Source organism: Choloepus didactylus, chromosome 2, assembly GCF_015220235.1.
Source record: "Choloepus didactylus isolate mChoDid1 chromosome 2, mChoDid1.pri, whole genome shotgun sequence".
In the NCBI taxonomy this organism is placed as follows: Eukaryota; Metazoa; Chordata; class Mammalia; order Pilosa; family Megalonychidae; genus Choloepus; species Choloepus didactylus.
The window spans coordinates 240026045-240053415 of NC_051308.1; the positions used below are offsets into that span (position 1 = coordinate 240026045).

Here is a 27371-nt window from a genome sequence, read left to right on the forward strand (position 1 = left end):
TTAAATTAAATAGCATGATTTAATTTAGTTGCTGCTTAATCCTGAATTCCCTTAAGTTATAAAAAAAAAGTTATAATTAACTATTAACGTTAATGAATTAAAACCTTCCAGAAAGCATGAATCCAAAAGGAAATGTCCAATGAGTGATATGAGCCAGGTATTTTATGGTCTTTCCTGTTTCAGTCTCAAACATTCTAAACATCAATGGAAAAAAAATTCTCTAAGAGTTTTTCACTTTTATTCTTCTAGAGCACAATTTTCTGGCCTGTTACTAAGTATGGTCTTCTAACAGGTACACAATTAACTCATAAGTAGACAAAACAATGGCAGTATTTGGAATCTGCCTGATGAGCTGAGCAAAGAGTCCTCTATAAAAGGCAAGATAACCTTCTTCCCGAAACACCAGGCGAGCAGTCTGGATGAAAGACTTGTACTTGGTGCCCTCCTCACGGAGCCGCGTCCTTATGACTTCTGTAGACAGAGAAAGCCATATTTTATGGCACAGAAAACTCCATTTCCAGGCAATAATTGGGGGAGATGTCAAAGTGGCTAGCACACAGCTTTATAACTGTCAACGTACAACTATGTCTATTTGCCATCTCAGCTCTATTTGGACAGGATAGTAATATAGAGATAGAATAAATGTTAAGTTCTTTTGAGAACATTTTTCAACTCTGGGAAGGGATTAAAAATGGTTTAGTTTGAATGGGACTTAATTTAAGAAAGTTTATGGCTTTCTACTCCCAATTAAGTAAACCAATATTTCACCGAAGGTGTAACTCGTATTAAGTATGGCAGTATCTTCAACAAGAATCTTTTCATGTACTCCCAACCTTTCTCCTCCCACTAGAATCCTTCTCCCCTCCGTCGAGTTAAAAGTCTCTTCCAGCCCTCCTGACCTGGCTGTCCCTTGTCCAGGCACCACAGTGAGGCACCCGGCACCTTCTGCCCGCAGGCCGTCACCCACCTCTCCTCCGTAGTCCTGGGGACCCACCTCGGTGCCAAGACACATAACTGGGACTTACACCTGTCAGGTGACTTGACCATATATGCATGTGTCACAGGTGAGAGTGCAGAGGCTTTTGAAAACAAAACCAGTTTCTCACAGCATAATAAACTAAGCTAGTATATTTTATTTTTAAGTAGGCTGGTAGGAAATCAGCTCTATAATTCTTTAAAAAATAAATTTGCTCAAAGTAGCTTTACTAGGTACCCCATTCAGAGCAGAAGCTGAGAGTTTTTTATTTTTAAGTTTGGCTCCCAAATCATTTTTGTTTTTTAATCAAGGAATTTTATATAAAATCCAGATTTCTGGTTTCTTTCACAAAACATCAGAAGTTCAGCAACACAGGCCCACATTTCCGCATGGCAGCAGTCTGTCAAAATCAGCTGGAGTTAAGCAGAGTTCCCACCACTCACATAACTATCTGCAGTTAAACCCAGTTTCTCTCGTACTCATTCCCCTTGGCTGCAGGCACCTGCGCTGCCTGTGTGCTAGAGAGGCTTAGGTTTCCTGACAGGTGACGCACCCCAGAGCTGGCTGAGTGCGCCAGAGGAGAAAGCCCGACATACCGTGGGGGTAGGCGATGCAGGAGGCACAGCCCTTGGAAATCGCAGCAGCCGCCATGAGTCCAAAAAAATTTGTGGAATTTTTCTCAGTCCCATTTGTAGAAGAGGGTAATGGACCTTCTTTCAGATACTTCTTTAAACTTTCATAAATAGCAAAACAGATTATAGTTTCTGAAATCCCAGCGTATGAAGCAGTTAATCCTCTGTAGAAGCCACGAATGCCTTCCGTCTGGTAAACATAGCGAGCACACTGGAGCGTATTCATCTGCTTGGAGCCTCGCACTCTGCAGAAAGCACATCAAGGACACCAGTTAAAACACACACGAATGAGCCTGCCTCTTGCGCCAAACAGCAAAAGACGAAAATAAAGAAAAATCGGCCAGGAGGAGAGGTGTGTCTTCCTCATACAGCCGTCTTGCTGTGCTTGGGCTCACCCTGAGGTCAGGCCAATTAAGTGGGACACTTGGCACCCACAGGACATTCTGTGCATCTGTATCAAGAGTCATAAAAAATGTTCATAGTCTGTGACTTAATTCTGGAACAACTTGTATGTGGAAAGATGTTCACCACAGAGAAAATATGACTGCAGTAACATCGAAATAATCCAAATATCTAAAAACATAAATAGGTAAGTAAACTATGGTGTCTACACTAGATTGAAATGGCTATGAAACCAGAGGCCAGTAAGATATAGGGAGACAAAATTATATGTTAAGTATAATTTCAACTACAATACCAATATGTTTTAGAAAATTCACCAAAATTCTGATAAGGAGATGAGCATACTGGTATCTCTAGCCTCCAAATTCCATGTTTTAATTCTATTATTTCCTTATTTATAAAGTTATAAATATCAAATAGGCTATAAAACAACTAAAAAGAAACTTAAAATTAGGTGCTCCTTCTTAAACTGCCTGGCTGCAGGGCAAAATGAATGGACAAAAGGGACATAATCACGTTGACAGCAGCCTCTGTGTCAAGTGATGGTCACATGTCCAGCAACCCCCTGCGGGGCTGCAGACCAACACCTGCTGGGCTCAGTGGCCTTGACCAGTCTCTCTACCTGCTTCACTGCGTCTCTGCAGAGGCCACTCACCATGCCCCAGCTGGAGCCACTTTTCTAACTTTTCACTCCCCTGCCGAAAACCTTCGAATGCAGGATTTCTCCACGGTGGCACTACTGACATTTTAGGCTGGAAAACTGTGTCGTGGGGGCTGCTCTGAGCATGGCAGGATGTCATGCAGCACCCCTCACGTCCACCCACTAGATGCCAGTAGAATCCCACCCAACTTGTGGCAACCGACAAGGTCTCCTGGCACTGCCTAGTATGTCCCAAGGGGAGAACCGCCCCCCCCGGCATGCCCGCACTGAGAACTGTGGCTTCGGTGACTTCCCATTACCCTCTATGTAAAGCCAAGTCCCAACTCCAATGCCTTCCCAGGCCAGTGGGAGGATCCAGCCCCTCGCTTCTCCAGCTGTGTCTTTCCATAATTCCCTCCTTCCCCAGCACAACACTCCAACCACAATCCCTTCTGGCAGTTCCCCAGAATTAACCATGCTTGCTTATCTCATGATTTCTTACAACACTCTTCTCTCTGCCTGAAGCATTCTTCACTGCTGCCTCCAGAGGCCCTCCGCCCCTGCTCCTGCTGCCCCCGGACTAGCTGCTCCAGGGGACCCTCCAGAGTCCAGTGGTACTGTGGGCCCCTCGTCACACCAGACTGTAGTTCTCTTTATGTCCTGTAGCCCTCTGCGTTGTGCTCCTGGGTGGTGGGGCTACGGCTCTCCCCCGCCATGTCCCTAGTGCCTAGTGCACAAGAAGCAACAAAATACTCACGGATTGAGAGCCATGTTAACGTTTTCATTCTAGGCTCAATGAAAAGGAGCATCTAAAGGCTCTCAGCTGACTCACTTATCCATTGCTAAACGGAAGTGATATGAGGATGCTATGTGAACACTTGGAATCGGGAGTAACTGCAGGATTTTACCCTGAGAGTAACTGCAATCCATTGCAGGCTCTAAGCAAGGGATCTGTTCCAAATGACTGAACCTACTCTTTAGAAGGCTGTATCAGGCTAAATGGATTGGGAGAAAGACCAATTCAGAAGCTAATGTGGTAATGAGAGAGAAAACGAACTAAGGGAGCCTCCTACCTACCCTCTGGGGCATTTTGTTCTTTCTTTCCTTTCCCTAGAGGATCCTAGAGTCAGACTGGACTAGACAGAACTTTCCAGTACTCTATAGCACTCATTCCTATGCAACACAGAAACACGCCAAAGGAATCCATGGCTCAAGAAACGTTAATCCCCAGCTAGAGTTTCAGGGCAGAAATCTAGTCCATCTGAGGGCCTTGGAAATGAAAGTTACCAGAGTGTTCTGCCCTTGTGGCATCTTCGAGTTTGAAAGAAAGGTCGCACACAGTGACCAAAGCAGAGATGGCATCTGCAAAGAGCAGAAACCCCGTGACCATCTGAGAAGGAAGTCAGGAACTACAGATCAGGGACCACAGCAGAAAGAACTTGGCTTCTTCCCTTGTTGGTTATCTCTGTTGGTTCTTGTTTCCCACAATGGCTGGCGGTACAAATCTCAAAACAAAAGGAGCTTATGCACATGCTTATATTCAGAAAAGACAAGGAAGGTGATGGCTGAGGACTCTGTGCATCTCACTCCCCACCCGAACTGGGGAAAGGAAAAAACCCCAAGAATTCTTCCCATATCAAGGAGAGTGGGAAAAGGAACAATCAGTAGCTTACCTCCGTTCTAGCTGCATCCGAGTTTTAACCATCCATATGGGATTCATTAAGGAATTTGTGACAAAAGCTGCAAGAAAATAAGCAGAAAAAGTTATCACTGAACATGGTCAGTGCTTGTTAAAGCTGTCTTTATGATAAACTCTGGAACAGGATTTCAGTGGCTTAAGGATAAAAAATGGAAAGCAGGAAGACGTTACGTTCTATGTTGTAGGTGGCTACTGTTCTTCCTAAAATGCACTACACTTCCTAAAATACAACATCTCTACTGATTTGTTGGACCTAAAAGAAATCTCAACTTCAGCTTTCTAATGCCAACCTCTAGGTGGTGCTGTTGATATTTCTGTTAATGCATTTCCTAAAGTAAATATGAAACAATCCTAAAATCCAATTTATAAGCTTCAGGTCCAGAAATAATTTGTTTTAAAAAGTTGCTGGTCCAACCCAAAAGGTTACCTATGTCTAACTTGGAGTAGAAGGAACTAAATTTCCACTGACCTGAATCTAAACCTAGAAATTCTAACACCTATCATTTCAGAAAATTGAAGTTTTAAGATTGTTCTGCTTATAGCACCTTTTTTTTTCTAAAGTAAGCCTTTCCATTTAAACACTGCTAATCATTCAGACCAACCAAGAGAGAGCAGTGTCCAGGTATTAGAGATACGATTACTCTTCTCTTATAACTCATGCCCTCCCAAGTCCTGAGTAAGGAGATTAATTAGATATTAGGAAGATGGTGGTTTAAAAAACTGCCTTCAGACCCATTTCATTTACCAAGAGTTCTTCTAAGTTATTTCTGCAAAAGTTACAAAACAGATGAATACTTTTCGGCTTATGGCTAACTCACTATTAGCCTAGTAACTATTAACCTGGTTTTGAAACCCTACATCATTTCCTTCTCAGAGCTTCCTATTAAGTAAAAATTCCTTTCTTATATGAAGTAGCTTTCCTTAATATTATTTTCTATTCAGGGTCCAGAAATTAACAACTATAAATATTCTGATTGGTTGTCAGCACTTTTACTTGGAAAAACAAAGGCAGGCAAAACAGATGTACACCTTACCAGCTGGCAGATGGAAAAACAAAGGCAGGCAAAACAGATGTACACCTTACCAGCTGGCAGAAGGAGTAGATTTTTCATAAAATGACAATTTAAGTTCTGTAAAGTACCAGATTGTTTAAACAGACATCAAATATATATAGCATATAAATATACAGATATAGCCTTTGCCTCAGAAATCTATAAACCCAAAATGTTTTTTGCCAAGTACTTCCCTGTGGGGATGGGGGCAGGGAGAACCTTGCTATGAGTTTTCTTTAGTGAGTGAAAGGACTTTCTTAGAGAACATGGAAGCTACCTGATCCGTCAATGACCCCACTGAACAGACAACCAGAAGCCCCAAGTCCACATTGTGTAATTCAGTTATTAAGGACACTCAGTGCCAAGTGTACTCAGCTATGCTGGACCCCGCAGGAAGCACAAAAAGAGCAGCTCTCAGCTTACAAAATTACTTAATGGGGAAATAGGAAGCCATGAAAAACACATTAATATTCCTTTAAAAGAAACACAAAGCTAAGAAGGAACAGCCACGAAAATGTGAATTTTTAGGGAGAATAAAAAGCTTTAGTGGTCGAAGAAATGGAACCAAGTTACAAATGGTTCTCAAACACTCATTCTATTGGTTCTAACGTAAAGCTTTAGAAAAACAATTTTGGCACAAAAAGAAGCAGAGGGCTTATTTCTCTAATTCCTGGGAAAAGCTGCTTGGCACAACACATTCTTTAGCAAAGTGAGAAACTCTGATCTCTACTCAGGAGGGTAACATACCTGCAGAACCAGCTGAGAAAATATGCACAACATTGCTATTAGGCACGAAAATGCCGTTAAATTGCTCTTTGGCTTTGGAGTAACATGCAAAGTACACAGCCCTGTGAGAACAAAGAGAGAATGCTATAAAGAAATCGTCATGGCATGACATAATTTATGTCTTCCTCCCCAACAGCTGAAAATTTTAGGAAAATAATAGGGGAGAGAAGTTGACAAATACCCATATCTTGACCTTACCTGGGCTGAAATCAGAAACTGCTACAAACTGTCTTCATTCTGGATTAACTCTCCAGATAAATGCTAATCGTTTAAGCACCAATATACTATATATGCTGGTTGGGATTTCCCTGCTCCTTTACTAGCAATGCCGGGGAAAATACCTGTTTTTTTTTTCCTCCTGGCCCACGGATCAATCTCCAACTTAAGATCTTGACTGTTTATCGTTATTGTGTTCTACAACAACAGTCCTTTATTTAACCTAGATTCCATCTATTCTAAATGGGGGAGGTAGCCAGGAATTTATATCAGGTATGGATGACCAATTAGCCCTGCCCACATGTAGGTAAGCCTCTTATTTTCTGTACTTACTCCATATTTGCAGGTTTCCCATCTATTCATAATACTCCACCCCATATTATCTCACAGATAGTAAGTACTTGTACATATTACAAAATTGTAAAGGAACAAAAGAGTTTAATAAACCTCTGCATTTTTGCAACATCTCCAGGCAATTTGTACACAAAATTGGGAGCACTCATCTGGAAGAATGAGAAGCTTTTCATCTTCACCTTATATAAAACAATATTCTCATTTTATTGTAAGGCAACATTTCCTTTAAAATCTATTTGAATATTCTATGAAATATGAATATGGGTGGAGCCACATATATGTAAGTGTCCCACCCCAGTCACCCAGCTTCACAGCTCCCTTCCCAGGAGGCAATTTCTAGTACCAGTTTCATGTCTACCTTTCCAGAGACATTCTACACACACACACTCTCGCTCTCTGTTCCACGTTCACTTTTATTACCAGGCGTTTATCCTCTGCATCAGTATTGGCTGACCTTTCTGCGAAGATGGAAATACTCTCTATGCTCTACGGTACAGGAGTTACAATTAACAGTGGATAGTGAGTACTTAAAATATGGCAAGGGAGACTGAGCAACTGAATTTTCTATTTTAATTGATTTCAATTTAAACAACCCATGTGGCCAGTGGCTACTATACTGGGACAGCACAGCTCTATATAGTCTAAAAGGCTTTAAAGAGAATTAAGCTTTTTAACAAAAATGAGAATATTGCTTTATATAAAAAGTAAAGCCCAGAAGCTTTTAAAATTTCTCCACTTCAATGTACATAAGAATGTATTTCAATGCGCAAAGGAATCACATGGGGATCTTGTTAAAATGCAGATTCTAATGTGAGTCTGGGGCGTGGCCTTTCAAACAGGTACCCAGATAATACCAATGCAGCCATTGCAGAGCACACTTCTGAGAAGCAGAGTTTAGGATACAGCTGATAAGAGAAGATTAATTTTTATAAATAAGAATAAAATAACTAGAATCTCTTTCACACACAAACACACTAAGAGACACACATAGTCACCACTGAATATTTCTATATGGCAGACGTATGGAGGCAAACCCAGCACAGAAGAAGAAACTGGTCATGGGCCAGTATCACCCTTCAATAAGAAAGGGCTCAGCTTTCTGCCCTGCACGGCGTAAGGTAGCTGAAGAGTTTAACGCTTACCTTGATGGAGCAACTCCAACCAAATTTGGACCCAAGCCTCTAAAAAGTGATCTTGGTCCCTCCTTTTCCAAGATTGATCTAAAAAAATAAGAAAATATGTATCTTTAAACCCCCTTAGGCAGGCCTATGGAAAATAACCGGGAGTCAACTTTCATATTAGGTCCTTGATAGAATAAAATGTACTAGCTCCCAGATTCTTATCTGCTTATAATATTGAAACAGAATCAGAAGGCTGTAAAATACTGTTTTCATTAATACAGTGAAAAAGCATGCTTCAAAAGCATCAGCTACACATGTTCTCAAGAAGCCCTTCCCCTTGTTCACACAGGAGCAGAATGTCAAGGTTTGTACCAGCCCCTGAAAGTAGCACAAGCACCTGGCAGAGGGTCGGACACGGGGAACAGTGCCCTCAACATAACAAGATTCACTGACAAACAGGTTCAGAAATTTCTTCGGATGGTACTTCTTTTGGATTTATTCCTTATTTATAATTCTATCTTCTATTATAGTCAAGCCTAAAACAGAAATATCAGGAATAGAAACATCGGTGATTCTCCAAAATGGTGATAATCTTTTCAATGGCTCAATTTTTACAGTATCCAACAGAATTTATATTTCTAAATACTGTCCTCTCTCATTCAGTCTCTTTTTCTTACTGAGGACTGTTCTTTACTTGTAACTGACACCTCCACCAATTTGACAGCATTCTAAATTGATCTAGCTCACAAATTATATCCAAGTCCAAGGAGTTTATATAAAGTTTCACCTTCATTATGATTCTGAGGGTGAAGATAAAGAAATATCTTCCACTTAATGTATGAAATAGTCCTATAAAGCTAATAATAAAGTGAATCATGCCAACTTTATTTCTACTGTTTTCCACTTTCCCCATGGAGAGAGTTTCTAAAACCAAGCTGAACTTTTTGGTCCAAAAGAGGTTGGTTAATGTTCTTATGGCCTGCTGGAAGATGTTAAAATTTTGTGCATTTATAGTCTTCTTTCCCACCCTTTCCTTTCTCAGATCCCTATAGCTTTTCATGATCTAGATTCCCTGAATGCACAAATCATGTAAAATTTTGAATCTTAACTTCTTTTCTCCTAATTTCTGGGTGTTTATAATCTGGAGTAACTGCTGGGAGACAACCGTGACAGTCCACATGTCGCACACCAACCTGGATGGGGCGGAATGCCTGAGATCGCAGCATAAAATCTGTAAGTAAAAACTGCGGAACTGTGCCGGGAGTGCCCTCCCCCCACGGCAGCGCGAACTGCAAAACCTCACTGTGGTAGAAAGCAGCACTCTCTGAGCAAGAGAATATAGCTCAGCCCAGCTCCAACTGGGGTTTTAATTAACAAATGTGGACTGCTGAATACAAGCTACAAACCACTAATAAGCAGACAGAGGCTTTTAGTGACGACCGACCTTGAAGAGCTGGTGGACTTCCCTGTGCTGGGAGGGGGAGCCCAGAAGGCAGGCATGCACTGGCCCTGAAAGGGGGCTTTCTGTCCCTTTCTCTCTCTCTCAACCTGGGCAGCTCAGTGGAGAAAACTGCAGCCATTTTCAGTTCCTAGAGCTCTGACCCAGGCAAGGGTGGAGATAGCAGAGTCAGAGACACAAAGAACTTACGTAGACACAAATGAAAACTCCCTAGGGGTGTATCTTCCCTAAGAGGAAGGAGGTGGTGCCCAGCCTTACTACCAGCCTTCCATTCAGAATCAGGGTCCAGAGCCTGGGGGAAAACAGCCAAAATAGAAACTAAGGACTAAGGGGGCCATACCTCCTTACACCAGTCAGGAGCTACAGGCTGACAGGCACCACCTGCTGGGCAGAAAGGCACAGCGGCTTGAGGCCTCACAGGGTGTGTCAGTCCTCTGAGACACACTCTCAGGGAAACCGGATACTGAAAATTGCCCCCTGCAAAGATCTGAGCCCGTTCTGGTCTAGGAAAACCTGATTGGGGTAACCAACGAAACCAGCAGCATACCCCAAACAGAATAGATCTGAATAGGCCTATGCCAAGACACTTAATAATCAGATTATCAAACGTCAAAGACAAAGAGAGAATCCTGAAAGCAGCAAGCGAAAAGTGATCCATCACATTCAAAGGAAGCTTGATAAGACTATGTGTGGATTTCTCAGTAGAAAGCATGGAAGCAAGAAGGAAGTGGTGTGATATATTTAAAATACTGAAAGAGAAAAACCACCAACCTATATCCAGCAAAACTGTCTTCAAATAAGAGGGAGAGTTTAAAATATTCTCTGACAAACAGACAATGACCAAGTTTGTGAACAAGATACCTGCTCTACAGGAAATACTGAAGGGAGCACTACAGACAGAGAGGAAAAGACAGGAGTGAGAAGCTTGGAACACAATCTTGGGTAATTGTAGCAAAGCAGTGTAAGTACACTGAACAAAGATGACTCTGAGTATGGTTGAAAGAGGAAGGTTAGGAGCATGTGGGACACCAGAAGGAAAGAGGAAAGATAAAGACTGGGACTGTATAACTCAGTGAAACCTAGAGTGCTCAACAATTGTGATAAAATGTACAGACGTGTTTTCACATGAGAGAGAACACATGAATGTCAACCTTGGAAGATGTTCAAAATAGGGTGGTCATGGGGGAAAAATACAAGCAATGCAAACTACAGACTATAACAGAAACATTGTATTATGCTTCCTTTAATGTAACAAAAGCAATATACCAAGGCTAAATGCATATAACGGGGGGACATAAGAGAGGGGTATAGGACTCTTATCATTGGTGATGTCTCTTTATTCTACTTTAGTTTAACGTTATCTTTCCTTTTGTTGCTTCCTAGCTGTCATGTTTTGGTGTTTGTTTTTTTCTCTTTCTTTTTTCTTTTTCTTTTGTCTCTCTCCCTTCTTCGACTCTTCCTCCTCCTTTGTGGATGAAATGGAGATGTCCTTATACAGATAGTGGTGAGGGTGGTAAATACATAAATACGTGACTATACAAGGAACCATCAATTGTTTACTTAGGACGGAATGTATGATGTGTGAACAAAACCATCTTAAAAAAATAGGTTGACGTAGAAACCTTGAGGACACTATATTGAGTGAAATAAGTCAGACACATAAGGACTAATATTGCAGGGTCTCACTGATATGAACTAATTATAACATGTAAGCTCATAGACATGAAATATAAATTACCAGGATACAGAACGAGTCTGAAGAATGGGGAGCAGTTGTTTATTATGAGCAGAATGTTCAACTAGGGTGAACTTAAACATTTGGAAATGGACAGAGATCATGATGGTAGCATGTTGTGAGAATAACTAACAGTGCTGAATGGTGTGTGCATGTGGTGGAAAGGTGAAGCTCAGTCATGTATCACCAGAACGAAACTTAGAGGTTAAAAGATGGGAATCTATCAAACAGTGAATCCTGTGGTGGGTAATGTCCGTGATTCAGTGTACAAATATTAGAAATCTCTTTCATGAACTACAACAAATGTATGACACTATAACTAGAAGTTAATAATAGAGGGGCATATAGGGAGAAAAGTATACCTATTGCAAACTATATACTATAGTTAGTAGCATTTTAACATTCTGTCATCAACAGTAACAAATGTACTACACCAATACTATGCGTCAATAATGGAGTGGGGGGTGCTTAGGGGTATGGGAGGATTTAAGTTTCCTTTTTTTTTTGGTCTCTATTTCTTTTCTGGACTAATGAAAATATTCTAAAAATTCAAAAAAAAATTAATTGTGGTGATGGATGCACAGATGTACGATGATACCGTAGGCAACTGAATGTACACTTTGGATCTTTGGGTAAATGTATAGAATGTTAACAATCTCAATTAAAAAAAAAATAGGGAAATATTTGCTGGAGATAAACAAAGAGATGCTGGAGATTTAGAAAACACGTCCGAAAAAATGGGAAATATTGAGATATTCCCATTTACCTTCTGGACTATGATCAAAGCAGCTCGGCACTCTGACATTCACAGCCTTTCAGTAATAGTTTTCCAGTTACAGGAAATATAAATTCACTAGTCATGAGTTATTTGGCAAGCATGTAAAAGGAAGTTCACTTTGAATTTCAGTGAAGTTGGCAAATCACCTATCTCTGTGTTAATATGCCCCAAGCACTTTCTGTTCCTGGGAAAAAAGGTGCCACCTAAGACACGCCCACCACCTAAGCTTGCGAAAAGGCCACGCAAGATGTGGGCGCCTTTCAGCCACGTATTTCTGAGGTCTGTGGGTTTGCAGCCTCTCCCTTCCGAGATCGAAGGGTGCCTCTGCATTCCTGGTTTCGATTTTCCCTGTGCCTGTACCTAACCTTCCACCTTTTGTCTCTCTCCTCCCCTCTCAGTGTTTCATTTCAAAAAACACCCTCCCCTGGAGTTCTGGATACCAGCCTCCCTCTTCCCTGGCAGTGGTGGTGGTTCTGATTCTCTTGCTGGGGACCTCGGTCCCCGCAGCTGGTCTTGCTGTTCTGTCTCTGCTAGAAAGCTCAGCTGCATTCTTAGATGCCTGAGTCATAGGTAGGTTTTACAAACAAGACTTAACTGAAAACAACTTAAGGAATTTCCAAGTCATTCTACCTTATCTAAAATGTGACTGAACTCTGTCCAACGTGCTAAGTGTTGTGGTTAAGACAGAGCATTCTCATGTTCTTGCATCTTTTTCTAGAGGTTCCTAACAAGACATTCACACTGATAAATAGCAATATATCTTTCTCGAACACACCTCTTTCTAACCATCTGAATATCATGGTTGGTTAAATTCAACTAATATTTCTTATCTCTTTTAAAAACAAGATACCAAGCTAAAAACCAGATCTTGTCAAGTGCTCTTCTGAATCTCTGATTTTTGTTTTAAGCACAGAGATGGAGAAGCCAAATTCAACTTACAAATATTTAATTGCTTTGTGGGCATATAAGATATTTTTAATGCAGTAAAAATAATTAAATGGATGAATACCCTAGGTATGAAACATTTTAAAAACAATTTTATTCAACAATATATTAAATATTGCAACTTTTCTATAAATTTCAAATCATTTCCAAATAAAAGCTAAAAATAAAAACATTTTATTTCCATATTACTTCCTCTTGAAATATTCAAAACCCTTTTCTTGATGATTTTTCTTAATTTTTAATTTTGCTCTCCCACCCCATATCTTCTTGATAGATCTCACAGGATTTTGGATGAGAATGACAATTTGATGCAAAAACGCACACATGGATTTTTGGTCTGCTTTGTGAGGTTTACTTTAACTGTCCCCGGATGAGGGTCATGTGAACACCACGACTCCTGCTGGCAGAGGAGCAAGGTCAGAGTTCAAGGGTGATGGTAAAGAAAGCTAATCCCTAGGACAGGGAAAAGGCCATGCAAACAGAATACCTCCTTTTATGTGCTTGGCAAACTTTTTGTTTTAACAGTGGGGCAGGGTGTGTGTGCATGTGGGTGGCAGCAGCCTGTGCCCTGAGCAGGAACTGTACTTACTTCAGAACCTGGAGGAGCCCAGGGGTCACGGAGGTTGGTCTCACCATCCCAGCTCCACTAATGGTCCCTAGATGGACCTGTGGATAGTAGACCGTCCGGAGAGCTAATCGTGATGACTGCAACCTGGTCTTAATGACTTCCAGTGGACAAGTGAAAATAGCACCAACTGTGCCCCCACACCTGGAAGAAACAAAATCACAACAGGCTCAGAAAAGTGATACAGTTCTCCACACAAATGAAATTTAACTTTGCTCTGTTTTTAAAACTGTACATATGTTAATTTAGTAAGGACTGGATCATAGAGGAGGTTTTAAAAAAAGTAGTTGAAATCCCATCAGCTAAAGAGTTACCAGCTATTAATTTAGCACATCCCTCCAGACTTTACATTACTGGCTTTTTAACCACCTCCCACCCCCACCCCCCATCGAGACACCGTGAAGGTCTTTCCAGGCCAACACATACACCATCTTCATCATCTGTATTGGTTACATATTATCCCTCTGTATCAATATGTGCTATTTTAACCATTTTCCTACTGTTGGACATTCATGTAATTTCTAATCTTACTACCACTCTCCAACAAATATTGTAGAAAATGCATCTTTGCACATAAATAAAATAGTCATTTAGTTAATGCTACTCTTTTGAAAATCAATGTTTAAAATACTGGCTTATATTAAAATCTGATTAATTTGGACTCCAAAAAAAATTAAGCCAAGGCTTCCTTTTTTTTTAAATTCAGTTTTATTGAGATATATTCACATATCATACAATCATCCGTGGTGTACAATCAACTGTTCACCGTACCATCATCTAGTTGTGCATTCATCATCCCAATCTATTTTTTGAACATTTCCCTTATACCAGAAAAAGTAAAAATAAGAATAAGAAATAAAAGTAAAAAAGAACACCCAAATCATCCTCCCCCTCCTACCCTATTTTTCATTTAGTTTTTGTCCCCGTTTTTCTACTCATCCATCCATACACTGGATAAAGGGAGTGCGATCTTAAGGTTTTCACAATCACACCGTCACCCCTTGTAAGCTACACTGTCATACAATCGTCTTCAAGAGTCAAGGGTTCTGGGTTGCAGTTTGATAGTTTCAGGTATTTACTTCTGGCTATTTCAGTGCATTAAAACCTAAAAAGGGTTAGTGACCTCTCGGCTCCATCTGGAATCTCTCACCGAGGCTTACTTTTAACGATAACGTTCTTGTGCTCCCCTCAGCCAGAAGTCCTCAGTTCACCCTCTGGGTTTCCGTCACTCACACTGTCTGCATCGGCACTCCCTACCCTAACCTCGGTCGCCCGAGTACCACCCTTCACAATCTGTTCACACTGAAATATTATCCAGTTACCATTTACGTATTTTCTACAAAACAACTCACTTCTTTTCATGGCAACAGCCACAAAACCACGTTTGATGGGCCAGGCACCGTGGCCACCACACCACGCAGCCCCGCTTTCGGGAGAACACGAGACCCGGCAGAGCCGCCTCTTTGTCTTTATAACCCTGCACTGGTCCTCACTGAGTTCACTAAAATAGATTTCAAGGAGAATCTTTTCTAACTATTCGATAGCATTTACTCTCATTAGCATCACTTTGGTCTCCACGCAAGTTACATAGTGGCTTCTTCAGGTGGTTAATTTAATTTTCATTAAAACAAACTTTCAGAGTTTCCACATGGCAAGAATGCTGGCAGTTCATTCCAAGTACTCCACAGACTTGAAATAAAGTATAATCTATAATTTAAAGATTTCACAAAGATAATCTCTCCCCCCTCACCTACCTGGATCAATGAGATTTGACTCAACAGTAGCCCTTAGGTGGAAGGACAATGTTTAAATAAGGTTTTTGGGAACCATGACATCACTTCAATCCTCTTGCTGGGCATCAATCTACCTTCTATCACCTGCTGGGGGTGGCCTGGGGGCCCCTCAGGGACAGGGACTGCATCCTCCTCTCCTCTAGCACTCAGCTGGAGGAGAGTACCTGCCACACAACAGGTGGGTCAGAGCACCAGCATCTGACAGGGAAAAGTAACAACAGAAGCAAGGGTAGGCCCTAGCACATACAGGATATTTAGTTCACGTCCCTGCTCCACTAGAACTGTTGGAAATCGGGAAAGCAACCCAGCCCCTCAGAGCCTGAAGGAAAATCCCCTTGCAGTTTTGAAAACCGGGAGCTTGTAGATCCATTTAGGAGGTAAAATCCTGATCATTAAGAGCTAGAACAGCTACTGGGTTAAATAATTAGCCACTACCACCATTTATCAAATGATTACTTCAAGACAAGCATTTAATTCTCCACCAGTCCTCCCAGGCAGCAACTATTATTTAGTCCCAGTTTATAGTGAGGAACCCAAATGTCAGGAAGAGACTGAAGTACACAGATGGAGAGGCAGGGAAAAGGGAGGAACAGCCATTTTGGGGTATTTAGGTAAAGCTGGTTTAAAATCACGTTAATCTACCCTAAATTGAGAATGTTCTCTACCATGGTTTTTACTAAACTATGGGACAAAGCCCAGAAATCACCCAAGCAAGTGAGGGGTCCCAACGAGACCTGGAAGGGCAGGAAGGGAGCAATGTATCAAACAACTCTGGTTTGACCCTCAGCATTTGGCAGGGGGTATTATCCCTATTTTACCGATGGGGAAACTGGGTCTCATATGAGGTTATAATATGCTATCTTAAAGGCACAAAGCGGCTAAGTTTTTAAACTGAAACCCAAATTCAGAACTTCTGTCTCCAAAGTCTGTGTTCTTTCCATTAGACTAAAGGATCCTCTATTGGGATCTTAAGGAAAGAAGGTATTGTACATACAGCTTTGTGAGCTAATTCAGACTTTACATTCACATTCGAAAACTGAAAATTATTGACTAGACAACTAGGTCTTCAAAACTCTAATGTATTTTGTGAATTATGAAAAAATTGGGAGTCTAACAATATTGGTCTGTATAATTTACTCTAAAAACAAGAATATGTCTAAAGAAAATGGGATATAATGGGAAGGTTTAAAAAAAAAAAAGGGTACAAAACCAAAACTTTCTAACCCATATCTAGTCACACAAAATACATTACATTTATGTATTATAGTAATAACTGTACTAAAAATGTATAGCATTTAAAAACATTTGAAAACTTAAACACTACAGAGTAAGATGAGGAACTATCTGAAATCTGTTTCCATTCAACAACATTTGAACATGAAGACATGAACTGTGAACAAACATAAACTTGGTCACTGAAGAAACATCTTTCATCAGAAAGTCAACAAGCTCAAATATGGTACAGGTAAACCATCTCTTTGCTTTGCTCCCGAGTCAGTTGCTCTCTTTACTTTGGCCAACTGTCATTTAAATAAATATGCGTCATTGATCAAAGGACAACTGGACAGCGAGGTATGTCTGTTACAAAGTCAATGTCAAACTGAGTGTTAGCCATGACCTCTGCAGATGGCAAGCTACGCTCTCGACCACACTTGCTTCATGATGCTGACCACCATGACCAGGGCAAAAGGAAGAGCAGGTGGTGGTGAGAACAAGCCCTGGGCTTCTACAGCCACCTCCCAACTGGAGGAATAAGGCAGTCTAAACCTCAGGGGCCTCATGTACAAAATGGAGACAAAGCCTAACTCACAGTGCTGCAGGAAAATGGGCAAACACTGCAAACCGTAAACTGTATTGTCATGAAAATTAACTCACTCCTCAGTAGGTAAGCCCCCCTTATCTACTAGAAAAGTGCTCAGAAGCAAAATGCCCAAGGATGCTTTAAGCCATTAAACAGCATTGGATGCATATTTACTACTATACTCTTAATTAAAAGAAAACAAGTTCTGATATTAAACTAAAATTTCCAAATAAGAATCTTCCTGAAATTTAGTATACTTTATAGCAGAATTTTAAAAGTATTTCAGCTCCACTTTTTCTTTCTTCATGAACCAACGAGTGCAAGACATTCATCAGTCTGAGAAGATAATACGAATACTGAAACTGACTTCTCTAGATTGGCTTTCCAGACTTTCCTAAAAATATTTAATCATTTTGGGTCCAAAGATCACCACAAATCTTTTAAGATCACAACAAATGATATTCTTTGTAGAAAAAAACTTCCTGCCAATTCTTGAGTCTTTGAGAATAGACAACACCTTTGATACCAGCCTAGCTTCACACAGCGTAAACTTGTGCTCTCAGGCAGCCCCAGCCAGCCGATCCTCTACAGCCTTCCCCACGTTTTCCAGGAGTTGCAGTTCTGTCCACCAGCCTCTCACCCATGACTGCTGCTCCTTTTTTCCTGTCCATGACATCAAGGGCAGGTTCCATAACTTTCTAGTGACAGTTTTTCAAATTCAGACCCTTCTAAAACTTCAATTTCAAACCTGATTTCAAAACTTCCCTCCACCATTACCAGCGAGACTTGTAGTGAAGTCTGCTCTTTCATTTTTCTGTCCTTCTGCGTAGGCTTGCCTGGGTCCGGGAGCAGGGAGGAGAGACAATGAGACCTTATGTAAGTGGTCACTTGGTCACTGTCTTATTTGCCTCCAGGTGCCTGCGTGCAATCTTGGTGGCCTCGGCAAATGCTATGATTCCATGCAGATGCTTGTGCAGGCTTTCTTGAGGTGGTCTTCAATCTTCCTAAGGGTCCCCCCATCACCTGGACCCCTGCAGTCTGTCCCCCAAGCTCATTTCTGCCTTACTTGGTTACTCGGCCTGGGAGCCTCTGGGCAGCGCCAGGTGCCTTCCCTCCCACTGGTCCCCTTGCTCCTGACCCCTAAGCTAGGGGGCCCACTGCACTATTCTTCCACACCCTCCAGAAGCCAAGAAGATGGTGCACAGTAGGAAGTCACCCCATGTCCCTCCAAGCACACTACACCGGTCCCTGCTCATTCTGCTGCCATGGGCTGATGCAGCAGCCTCCTCCCTGCAGAAAGCATCTGGCCAGAGCCAGATGTCAGCTGGTCTTCTGGTCTTACCAGCTCCCTCAATCCACAGCCAAGATCTCCTACAGCATGGGGATAGAATAGGGGATGGTGACAGGATGACCTTCTCTCCACACAGCACATGCCCCAAGGTTGACAGCCACCACCTTTCTTCTCAGCGCCGTCTGGGGGCAGAGTGGGCAATGGCAGTAGAGCTGGCTCTGCCACCTCTCTCTTCCAAGTCTTAGAGGAGGTGTCTGGCCGCAGAGGTGGAAGCTCTTTTTAACATGATTCAGCCAAGGGCTCTGGGAGCCAATGCCCAGACAATAGGAAAGGTCACACTCCACACCCAGTTAGTGTGACACAGGGCAAGGATCACAGAGTTGGGAAATTGAGTGAGCGACTGGATACCAATACTCTCAGCCACTAATCTCCAAAGTGGGGAGCATACTCTAAGAGATGTGCGCAAAAATTCACTGAAGCACATAAAGAAAATATTATAATTTCCATTTCATTGTATTTATAATCTCCATCATTTATTCTCTATTTTCTGTGTATGTTATAAATACACAAGGGGCTGTGCACATTTCTAATCACAGGGGTGTGTGACCAAAGTTGAAAACACTATTCCAAATCAGCGGTTCCTAACTGGGCGATTTTGACTGCCCTCCCCTCTTTCCACCAGGACATGTGGCAGTATCTGGAGACATTTCTGGTTGTCATAGTGGGGGGAAGGGATGGAAGGACTGGTGTCTAGTGGGTAGAGAGGGATGCTGCTAAACATCCTACAATACTGCACAGTGCAGCCCCCTACACAATCATCCAGCTGACCTTGAAAAACCCTGTTCTAGACTAATAAAGTGGACAACATATTTGAAGGTGGTGTAACCACTGCGGTGGGCATTGCTGGTTGCCTCCCCAGCATCATCCCCCTCTTCCTCTGCTTAACAAGAGCCCGGATTGCCTAAACCACACCAGTTTGGACAGGATTGAACTCATCTCTAGTTCCAGCCCTGACTCAACCAAGCCAATCAGCAGCTCCCATCCACCTTGCCACAGGTATCTCTTATGAGATGGGACATGATTCAGCCTCAGACAATCAGCATAATTCCTCTGGAGCAACGGCTGGCGTAGAGCTGGACACCTGCCCCAGTTAGTTCAATCTGAGTTAAGCTCGAGACTGATTCAATGGTGGGAGAAATACTGGAACCTGTAGGAGGCCATTTTGTGCTCACACTAGAACCAAACAGAGACTCATGCAGATGCCACTGGAAGGCAGAGCAGTCACAGATGGAGCCCACAGTGACACTGTTGAGCTAAACAACAGGTTTCTTACCCGAAACCTCTTCTCCCTCTAGAATCAGTTGTATTTGCCAATAATTCTCCTACAATTTAGTCAGTATTGAAGTGAATTTTCTATTACTTCCAACTGAAAGCCTCCTGAGTTACCCTAGTCAATAAAAAACATACCTAAACTTCCAAGAATGCACTTAAAGAATTTTACTGTTATAAATAACCTTCTAAAAAGTAGTTATGAGTCTTGTTTCTAACAGGCTATATTTCTAACAGCTACGAGGAAACTTCTTGGGTGTTAACTTATTTTCGCTCCTAAGGTTAACACGCTCTAGTCACTGATGCCAAAGTCCAGGGAAAACTCTCCGTGGGAAAAATCATCTGAAGGATGTGAACACAGAGGAGCAAAAGGCATGAACAGTGGTTAAATTCCGTGTCTTGGAGCAGTCAGAGATGGTTACTCTCTAAAGTCTATTTGCCTAAAACGAAAAAATCTATTAACTGCATTTTTTTCATCTTTTCCTCTTTTACCACTTGTTCCTTTCTTCACAAAAATGTGTCCCCTCCCCCCATTCTCTACCTTCTTTCACTCTTCTTCCCAGAAATGAAGTCCTGTGTTTATTACAAGAACATGTTTACCCTTTTATCTTTTTATACCCACAAAGCCCTTAAGTTCCCCCCTTGTGACTTAAGCTTCTCTCCTCCAGTTCACAGCATAACAAAGCTACAAAATATTACTACTACAATATATACACTGGATTTTTCTCTTCTATGTGATTAAAGAGAATTACCTAAAATTATTAAATTATGCACCCAAATTTTACTTTTTAACTCTGAGTTTCAAATAACAAGGGCAATTTTAAAAAGCTAGATATTTTCAACAAGAACCTCTTTTTTCTATGCATATACCCACTTATCTCAGGCACTAAAGCCAAGGCCAATGTGCTCTCCAATTTAATCATCAATATCCAATTAACAGTAAACTGGTTTCCGTACTAACAGCTTATACAAATGTACAATATGGGTTTAACCAACAAATGATACTGCCCAGATACCCTGTAATTCTTATCCTCAGAACTTTTGGTACTTTTTCCTTTTCATCTGCTACTTCCGTTTTCACAAACTGAAAAATACTAGTTGCCTCTCTGCATACACTATAATTTTCTGGGATGTTTTATTTGAATAACTGGTATAAGGCTCAAGAAGACTTTGATTATGCAAATTCTGTATTCACTCAGTTTAAGCAAAAATAATCTTTGATGCAGCTAATTCTCCTTTAGATGCTATTTCCTGTATCCTAACTCATTTGGAAAGAAAACTAAAAATAGCATCCTGAGTAAATAAAAAATTCTACAGTGGGGTTTCTGAGCCTAAAGAGAATCCGTATCTTTCTCAATTTCTCACAGATATAAAAACACAGATATACAAATTCAAAATAATACTACCATATGTGCCAGTTTGAATGTATTATGTCCCCCAAATGCCATTATCTTTGATGTAATCTTGTGTGGGCAGATGTTATCAATCTTGATTAGACTGTAATTCTTTTGAGTGTTTCTTTGGAGACGCGCCCAACCCAGCTGTGGCTGATAACTCTGATGCGATAATGTCCATGGAGGCATGGACCCACCTATTCAGGATGGGCCTTGATCAGTGGAGCCATATAAATGAGCTGACAAGCAGAAGGAACTCAGTGCAGCTGTGAGTGACATCTTGAAGAGGCACTACAGCCAAGAGGGACACTTTGAAGAAAGCACAGGAGCTGCAGATGAGAGATATTTTGAAGACGGCCATTGAAAGCAGACTCTTGCTCCAGAGAAGCTGAGAGAGGACAAATATCCCAAGTGCAACTAAGAGTGACATTTTTGAGGAACTGCAGCCTAGAGAGGAATGTCCTGGGAGAAAGCCATTTTGAAACCAGAACTTTGGAACAGATGCCAGCCACATGACTTCCTGGCTAACAGAGGTTTTCCAGACACCATTGGCCATCCTCCAGTGAAGGTACTCGATTGCTGATGTGTTACCTTGGACACTTTATGGCCTTAAGACTAACTGGGTAACCAAACAACCCCCCTTTTATAAAAGCCAATCCATCTCTGGTGTTTTGCATTCCGGCAGCACTAGCAAACTAGAACACCGTACATTAAAAGAACTGAACACCATGATCAAGTGGATTTTATTCCAGGTGGTTCAACACTAGAAAATCAATTAATGAAATACACCACATTAATAAATTGAAGGGGAACAACCAATTGACACAGAAAAGGCATTTAACAAAATCCAGCATCCTTTCTTGATTAAAACATTTCAAAAGACAGGAATAGAAGGCAACTTCCTAAACATGATAAAGGGCATACATGGAAAACCCACAGCTAACATCAGACTCAATGGTGAAAGACTGAAAGCTTTTCTTCTAAGATCTGGAACAAGACAAGGATACCCACTGTCACCACTGTTATTCATCATTGTTGTAGAAGTTCTAACTAGAGCAGTTAGGCAAGAAAAAGAAATAAAAGGCATCCAAATTGTAAAGGAAAAAGTAAAACTTCCACTATTTGCAGATGACATGATTCAACAACAAAGCCACTAGAGCTACAAAACGAGTTCAGAAAAGTGGTGGGAAACAGGATCAACATGCAAAAATCAGCAGTGTTTCTAAATACTAGTAATGAGCAATCTGAGGAGGAAATCAAGAAAAAAATTCCATTTACAATAATAGCAACTAAAAGAATCAAATATCCAGGAATAAATTTGACCAAGGATGTAAAAGAACTGTACAATGAAAACTAAAAAACATTGCTAAAATAAATCAAAGAAGACCTAAATAAATGGAAGAACATTCCATGTTCATGGATTGGAAGACTAAATATTGTTAAGATGTTAATTCTACCCAAATTGTTTTACCCAAATTCAATGTAATTCCAAACAAAATTCCAACAGCCTACTTTGCAGAAATGGAAAAGCTAATTATCAAATTCATTTGGAAGGGTAAGAGGCCTCGAATAGCCAAAAACGTCTTAAAAAAAGAAGAATGAAATTGGAGGACTCACACTTCCTGACTTTAAAGCACATCACAAAGCTACAGCAGTCAAAACAGCATGGTACTGGCATGTAGCTATATTGCCCAATGGAAATGAATTGAGAGTTCAGAAATAGAAAACAAAGTTTTTTATTGTGTATTTGGACGAAAGGGTTCCACTAGAATTTAAGTTTCATGAAGAACCATGTCTGTTTCTTCAATGATGTAAAGCAGGCCTAGTACAAATCACACTATAGGTACTTAATCAATTCTTGCTGAATGATTAACCAAGTGGAGTTATAGATTGATGTAGCCTAAGTGTCTCAAATAAAGAGAAGCGGTACTTTATTTGTGAATTATGACCTTGGTTTCGTATTAAAATTTGCTGCAACTGTATCGGCATATTATTTTGTTCTGTTTTATAACCTTTATTCACTTAACAATAGAAGCACATTTTTCTACTTTGAAAAATAGAAATAACCATGGGGGCATGGTTATTCTATTATATAGATGGATACTTACAATAACACATGGGATGAAATGGAAGTCAATTTATGTACATAGTGGTATATTTACATAAACCTGAATCAAAATATGTACACCCTATGCCTTATCAAAATTTCTTTAAGCATTTCAAATAAGTTCTTACATCTTGTCTACAGCATTCAACAAATATATTAACAAGTGCCATCTCTGTCTTCCCTAACACTTCAAAAGAAACCATCAGCAGCGAAACATTACATTTGGAGGGACAAGCAGTCCACACATACACCTGGTGACAGGTGTCCATAACAGGGGAAAGAAAATACTGAATTTTGAAAACATCTGTGGAGTATACATCTTAAAATTGTAAAGACATACCATATTATCATCAAAATACATTTTGAAGGCTATTTAAGTATATATCATGACAAAACAAAAGTAAGACCTAAAACATGTAATCCAGGCCATGAGTCTCTAAATCTAATCAGAGCTTAGTCCAGCTATTTCAGGTACTGAGCAGATCTCCTAAATCACTGTCCTGCTAAGACACCGCTCATTTCAGCAGATGTAGGACATCACCTAACATTACCTGGCCAACCAGAACCCCCAGGTCAGTGGATAGGGAACTTTCTATACATAGTTAACAGGGATTCTTTTCAACAGCAAATAAGGACTAGACTCGAAGGGCCACTGAAGATGATTTCAGTCTTTTTCCTGGTTGGACTGTTTAAAGAGTAGAAAACGAATTGTAGGTTTTGTTATTTAGGAATGGTAATATTTGTTTAAGCATGTATTTGTTTATAGATAACTTTAGTATCCATATCTGGGGGTGGGGAAAGTGGAGATTTTTGTCCTGACATCTTTACTCCAGATTTGGGAGACTGGGAGGGAAGAAAGCAGAAACCCTGAAGAAGAGAATAAAAATCAGTATCAAATCAATCAGGTTCAGTGATGCAGAAGTCAGTCACCCTAAGAGACAGTTGATGAATGTGTTGCTAGGTACCAAAAGCCTTAAAAATGTATTTTGACTCAGCAATTTCACTTCTAATGGTTAGCAGAGAAATACACATATACACATAAGGATGTCCAGATATTTAAAATGGCAAAAAATTAGCAAGGATAGGAGGTTGAGAAACATTCTTTAGTCAAAATAAATTAGGTAGCCTTGTCGTAAATTACGACAGCATTCTCACTGAAGTCCATTCACTGGGCTTGGAAACTGCTTTTGCCTTCTTTGTTGCTATTTCTCCATGACCTAGACACCGAAGAGTAAATAAATAGGGATCAACTAACAGTGCCTTCATAGAAAACACTCCATGCTGCCATTAAAATTCAGTATATTACTAAGAAAAAACCATTTTACAAGAATATGAGCTTTTAAAAATTAAATACAAAATGATATGTGTACATATATACACACACATAGAACTTCTGTCAAAAGTGTTTTTTCTTAGGTGTTGGTTTGAGGGTGTTTTTAATTTTCTTTCTGTTCTCTGGATTTTCACTTTTTTCCCCCTGAAAACATTTTCACGAGTTGCTAATGAGATGAGGGCTGAGAACAAAAAGTCAAGCCCTTTGCTTTATAAGATTTCTTAAAATTTTCTCCTTTTATTAAAAAGTAAGCATCTATCTTTATCTTGCACCATATTATCAGAGTAACTTAATATTCTTAATATTTGGTAACACTGTCAAATAGGAATTCATGCAATAGGTTTATTTTCAACAAGTACTAAACTAAAACATTATAAGATTAACATCTTATGTTAAAATTATAGAAGAAATTAAATTCTCACTGTACACTAATTTATGTAAATTCTCTTTTTAAAGGGCAACAACTGTATTAAAAATATGACTATTACAAGTTTATGTAGGAGCATTTCCCCTTCACAGAGAATCCAAGAAACTGACTTTGAAAAGAAAAATCAAAGAAATTAAAAACGCTGAATTGTTTGGGTACTGTATAGTTCTTATCTTCTGGGATCTGAAACTAATTTCAAATATTTGTAAGACTGTTATACTTGACAAAAAATACTTCTTCAACATCATTGGTGATAGTATTGAACTTGTTTAATATTATGGTTTCCAATGACTATTCAATAAACAGGAGATATGTGATAGATTTTAAAAGCAGGGCCTCTGACTTCTTTTCAAGTTGTAAAAGGAAGTGAACTTAGTTCTCTGGAAAGATGCCAGTTTAGTAACAGTGGACACTAGTCACTTAGGAGCAAACCAGCACATATTCTACCCAGACCAGGAGGAACTGCTGGGGTGACTGATTTTAACTATGGAATACACACACTCAATACTTAACTCCCTTAATGCTCTACCCTGAAAGAAATCGAGGTAATATATTTTAGGCTAAATTGATCAAAATCCATTTAGTTACTCTGAAAACATCCTTTCCGAAGATGTATTTTCTTTCTTGAATATCTGCAAATAGACCTGAACTGCTGTTAATGCGATGGCCTCAGGCACTACCCTAATAAACTACCCACAGCTCAATCAATGGGGCCAGCTGTACCCGCCACTGCAGTTTTCACCATCCCAAGAAAGAGTCAGGCGCTTCTGTAGGAGCAGCAGCAGCCAGAGGGCACTGTGAAGAGCACACAGGGAAATTCAGGGAGACAGCGCCATCAATTACACGGTGACTCTCAGCAGAGGCTACAACAGAGTACGTAACTCTCCAGTCTAAAACAGAAGGTAATTTTTAAAAGACCACCTCAGTAAAAACAATACATCAAACTATAGTGAGCATAAAATCACGGCTTAAAAGCTATAAAACTTTAATAATATGGCCAACTTGTTTTAAATCCCCAAGAATGATAATAGATAAATTAATATAAAGTGTCTTAGTTTAAGGATGCTTCCCCCTTGTGTTACTCCCAAAGGAAATATCGACAGAGAGGCAGAGGGAAGGGTTGAGAGGGAAGAGACGAATGGGAAGTTCTTCCTGTGAACAACCACCCAAGTTCTTTGGCTGGAAAAAGTAACTGGGTGCTCAGCTAGGAAAAAAAAGTACAAAGAGTGCACCAACACTTTCATCATAGTTTTCTCGCAGGTAAGTTTCTCAACCATTACCAATCTGTAATGAGGAACACATCCAGATAGCAGCCCCAGCTGTAACTAAAATATTCAAGTCAAGACTCCAAAGATCTGGAAGACTTCAAATAGACCCAAAGTCAAAGGCTGGGATAAAAGAAAATTTTAATTTTCCTTCTCTGAAAAAATCAGCTCCCTTCCTAACCCCCCACCACTCCACTTCCCTAGAAATGGGTTGCCTCGACTGAAAAATTTAAGATGCATGCGTTTTTAACTCACGCCGCTCTCAAAACAAGGCAGAACTCAAGAGTTGTTTCCTCCGCTGCTGGGAGCATCCATCATCAGGCAAGACATTTCATCCGCCTTCCTGACCTCACCGCATTCTTATTCTTCCGACGTCCCTTAACCCTCCAGCATCACTGTCCGAAAGCAACACCTGCAGCCCTTCGGACGGCCTGAACTGGCTCCCGAACCACCCCGAGGAACTCCTGGGGGAATGTCAGCACCGACCAGACCGTCCACGGCTGTGAAAACGACGGACGGGAAAGAGGCATGGAGAAGAACATTCAGGACGGCGGACTGAGTCACCGTGGCCAGGCAGAACCACCTCGAGGGACACTCACTCGCATCAGTCACTAATTGTTTAAAAAGACAAAAAGCCGGCGACGCGGAGGGGAGGGGCGTCGGGGCGGCGACACCCGCGGGGCAAACCCCCCTCCGGGGATGCGGCCCGGCGGGATGCGGAGAAGAAGACCAGGCCCCGCAGCCGCCCCCGGGCCCTCCCCCACCTGCCACCTGGCGCCGGGACCTCGGGCTCCCCCGGGAGCCGGCGAGAGTCACCGGTAAGGACCGGTAACCGGCGAGGGAGGGAGCGGGGCGGGGGCGAGGAGGCGGCCGGGGCGGGGGTCGGGGCAGCCGGGGGCGGCGGGAGAGTCCGGAAGCGGGCCCCGGGAAGGCTCACCCGCCGGCGAAGAGGTGAAGCAGCGTGTTCTCCTTCTGCTGAGTGCCCGTCGCCATGGCCGCGCCGGCTCCGCGGCCCGCCGCCGCCAGGTGTCGCCGGCGCGTGGCGGCTCGAGGTCGGCCAGTCCGCTCGCCCCGCGGGCCCTCAGGCAGCCGCCGGCGCCGCCTCCATGTGCGCGCGGGCCGCGACCACTGGCCTGCCCCGCTCCGCGCCCTCCCGGCGTCGCCGCCGGCGCCTCACCGGCCTCTGCGGCGCGAGCCTGGCGTGAGCGAGG

General features: G+C 41.4%; 1 protein-coding gene and 1 long non-coding RNA gene across 3 annotated transcripts; both read right to left on the reverse strand.

Moving 5' to 3' along the window:
• Positions 1-27371, reverse strand: SLC25A33 (solute carrier family 25 member 33). Of its 2 annotated transcripts, none has more exons than XM_037828588.1 (7): positions 27098-27371; positions 13385-13564; positions 7900-7977; positions 6149-6249; positions 4324-4390; positions 1573-1853; positions 1-471 (listed from the first exon to the last, which is right to left on the reverse strand). In XM_037828588.1, exons 1-7 carry the CDS (start codon positions 27151-27153, stop codon positions 272-274), a joined length of 963 nt encoding a protein of 320 aa, XP_037684516.1. In that variant the 5' UTR covers positions 27154-27371; the 3' UTR covers positions 1-271. The 2 variants fall into 2 exon arrangements, with proteins under 2 accessions (XP_037684516.1, XP_037684517.1); XM_037828589.1 differs by lacking the exon at positions 27098-27371 and adding an exon at positions 18357-20164.
• On the reverse strand, positions 4820-6138 carry LOC119527994. The gene is made up of 2 exons (XR_005215530.1): positions 5429-6138; positions 4820-5378 (listed from the first exon to the last, which is right to left on the reverse strand). It is a non-coding gene; the product is annotated as an uncharacterized LOC119527994 (long non-coding RNA).

Bases quoted from the DNA above. Each gene is read 5' to 3' on its own strand.
- SLC25A33 (XM_037828588.1), bottom strand. From the start codon at position 27,153: ATGGCGACGGGCACTCAGCAGAAGGAGAACACGCTGCTTCACCTCTTC. The intron at 4,391-6,148 runs GTATGTTACCCT...ATTTTCTTGCAG, and splicing joins TTTCTCAGCTGGTTCTGCAG to CTTTTGTCACAAATTCCTTA. The intron at 472-1,572 runs GTATGTCGGGCT...CTCTGTCTACAG, and splicing joins CTGCATCGCCTACCCCCACG to AAGTCATAAGGACGCGGCTC.